At 49.4% G+C, this 2,635-nt stretch overlaps 1 protein-coding gene across 1 annotated transcript; it reads right to left on the bottom strand.

Annotated features, from left to right (window-relative positions):
• Positions 1–243: 243 nt before the first annotated feature.
• Positions 244–2,166, bottom strand: MRPL17 (mitochondrial ribosomal protein L17). Its single transcript, XM_018568251.1, has 3 exons — positions 1,963–2,166; positions 737–805; positions 244–495 (listed from the first exon to the last, which is right to left on the bottom strand). Exons 1-3 carry the CDS (start codon positions 2,134–2,136, stop codon positions 244–246), a joined length of 495 nt encoding a protein of 164 aa, XP_018423753.1. The 5' UTR covers positions 2,137–2,166.
• Between the last annotated feature and the right edge of the window lie 469 nt (positions 2,167–2,635).

Raw genomic sequence — 2,635 nt, 5'->3', positions numbered from 1 at the left:
CCTTAAAACTGGGATGCCATTAGAGGGCGGAGCCAACCCAATACTGAACCCTACAGACTAAGAGGGGGGGGCCATTAGAGTTCATGTGCGTGTAAAGGCGTCCCAATACTAATGGCAATATAGTGTGTATGTGACGAGCGAGGGACAAAGGAATGAACTCCCTCATTTTATAACAAAAGGTTACCATAAAGTATTTATTTCTCATCTTCAGCACAACGCGGGAGAGTTCACAGGGAAGGCGGATTAGGGGGGTGACCCCCCCAGGCTGTCCTCTAGCCGGTAGCCCACCAGAAGCTGGTTTATTAGGGTTTTCTCATTGTTCCTCTTATGAGCAGGTAAAGGTGGGAATGGGTTTCCTTTGTACTCTATGACGGCCATTTTGGCGCGGTCCAGGTTCTCTCGGTTTGGGATCTGGTACATAGACGTGTAGTTGCCGCTGTGCGAGGTGAATCGAGGAACCAGAACCTTGAACAGTTTATGAATGAGGTCCTTTTCCTGGAAGAGAAAAAGAATTTATCTACCAAAATCAATCAATCACATTGCTACAATTACCCGCTTTGCTGCCGGAGCCATTTTTCCCTTTTTTTGTTGTTGTTGTGCTCGTTATAAATGAACATTTTAGGCCTGAAGATTATTTTAAACCCCCAAAACATCTTCAGAAAGCAGAGACCCTGCAGGAGAAAAGCTCTAAGCAGAGTGACCCTTTAAACCAACAAACGGACAGAATATGAAATACCGTCAGCCAGAAGTCGGCCATCTTCATCGCCTTCTCGTTGGTATCGCCGCACTTTCCATAATCAATCATCTGAAAGACAAACAAACAGAAATAACATTATTTGACGTGTTTGCGGAACAGTCGGGACAGGGCGACCATCCTCAACCAGGCGTAGGCAACCTCGGCACTCCAGCTGTGCTGAAACTACATATCCCACTATGCCTGTGGCTGTCAGGGTGTTGCAATGCCCCATGGGATTTGTAGTTCCACAACAGCTGGAGTGCCGAGGTTGCTCACCCCAGCTCTAGAGGTTCCTCGAGCAATGAGCAAGTCACTCAGCCAGAGGTGTGGGAGCAGAACAGACTCTACGCTCAGGAACGTTACCGCTGACCCCCATTATATTTTTAGTTGTCTGCAAGAGAGCTCTGCACCAAAATATGAAGGGGGTTCGCCTCCCATTATAAGAAGGGGTTCTCCTCCCAAAGACCACCGTTATAAGAAGGGGTTCTCCTCCCAAAGATCACCATTATAAGGGGCTCTCCTCCCAAGGACCACCGTTATAAGAAGGGGTTCTCCTCCCAAGGACCACCGTTATAAGAAGGGGTTCTCCTCCCAAGGACCACCGTTATAAGAAGGGGTTCTCCTCCCAACGACCACCGTTATAAGAAGGGGTTCTCCTCCCAACAACCACCGTTATAAGAAGGGGTTCTCCTCCCAACAACCACCGTTATAAGAAGGGGTTCTCCTCCCAACAACCACCGTTATAAGAAGGGGTTCTCCTCCCAACAACCACCGTTATAAGAAGGGGTTCTCCTCCCAACAACCACCGTTATAAGAAGGGGGTCTCCTCCCAACGATCACCATTATAAGAAGGGGTTCTCCTCCCAACGACCCCCGTTATAAGGGGGTCTCTTCCCAACAACCACCGTTATAAGAAGGGGGTCTCCTCCCAACGATCACCGTTATAAGAAGGGGTTCTCCTCCCAAGGACCACCGTTATAAGAAGGGGTTCTCCTCCCAAGGACAACCGTTATAAGAAGGGGTTCTCCTCCCAACGATCACCGTTATAAGAAGGGGTTTTCCTCCCAACGATCGCCGTTATAAGAAGGGGTTCTCCTCCCAAAGATTACCATTATAAGAAGTGGTTCCCATATTTCGGCATTTGCACCCCGGGCACAGGTTGACCTTGTCCCAGTATTGCCTATGACAGGTCCTCTCCCCTCCCCCCACATATAATCGGTGGTCACCTTGTTGGCATAGAAGTTCAGCTCATCCGCACGGGCCCACGTGGTCTCTATTCTCTCATGTCTGACCAAAGCGGTGAGGAGGTTACGCAGCATATCTAGCCGGGAGCGGGGCCCCAAGCCCATCCGCCGGGCCACTCGGCCATGGGCCACCAGGAGTCCCGGGAACAACCGCATGACAGCTGAAACAGGTCACCCTCCCCAGGCTCCTGGTCACTGGTCACTGCGTCCCTCCAGGCTTCCGTACACCAGCAACAAGCTTCCTGGTTCCGTACAGACAACCTCGCTGCAGGTATCACTACTTCCTTCTTCCGTACAATCAACTTCCGGCTAGTGGAAATAACTTCCGTAAACAACCCACGCCGCTGCCTGGACCCATAGATGGGGACTCCTTGATATTTGTCCGCGGAATGCTCCTCAATTTGTATTACCAATTTCTTGTTTCATAGTTTATGTTACGGAGTTCGTACAGTTTACTTCCTGCTCCGGAAAGTTACTTCCGGCTTCCGTACTTCTGTATGATTTTCTGTTTTAACAAATTATTCTCAAATCCTTCCACCTGGAACACTGCTAATTACCATATCCCCAACCACAATATTGTGCTCATTATCATATCCCCCCAACTATTGTGCTCATTACCATCTTCACCCACACATTATGCCCACTAACATCTCCC

The sequence above is a fragment of the Nanorana parkeri genome, unplaced genomic scaffold, assembly GCF_000935625.1.
Source record: "Nanorana parkeri isolate BGI_ZX_2015 unplaced genomic scaffold, ASM93562v1 scaffold1162, whole genome shotgun sequence".
NCBI lineage: Eukaryota > Metazoa > Chordata > Amphibia > Anura > Dicroglossidae > Nanorana > Nanorana parkeri.
The sequence above is the reverse complement of the archived record's forward strand: the minus strand, read 5'-3'. Positions and strand labels throughout refer to the sequence as shown.

Excerpts from the sequence above, each read along its gene's own strand:
- MRPL17 (XM_018568251.1), bottom strand. The coding sequence starts at position 2,136 with ATGCGGTTGTTCCCGGGACTCCTGGTGGCCCATGGCCGAGTGGCCCGG. Across the intron at positions 806-1,962 it reads TGAACTTCTATGCCAACAAG|ATGATTGATTATGGAAAGTG; the intron begins GTGACCACCGAT and ends TTTGTCTTTCAG. Across the intron at positions 496-736 it reads TGGCCGACTTCTGGCTGACG|GAAAAGGACCTCATTCATAA; the intron begins GTATTTCATATT and ends TTTCTCTTCCAG.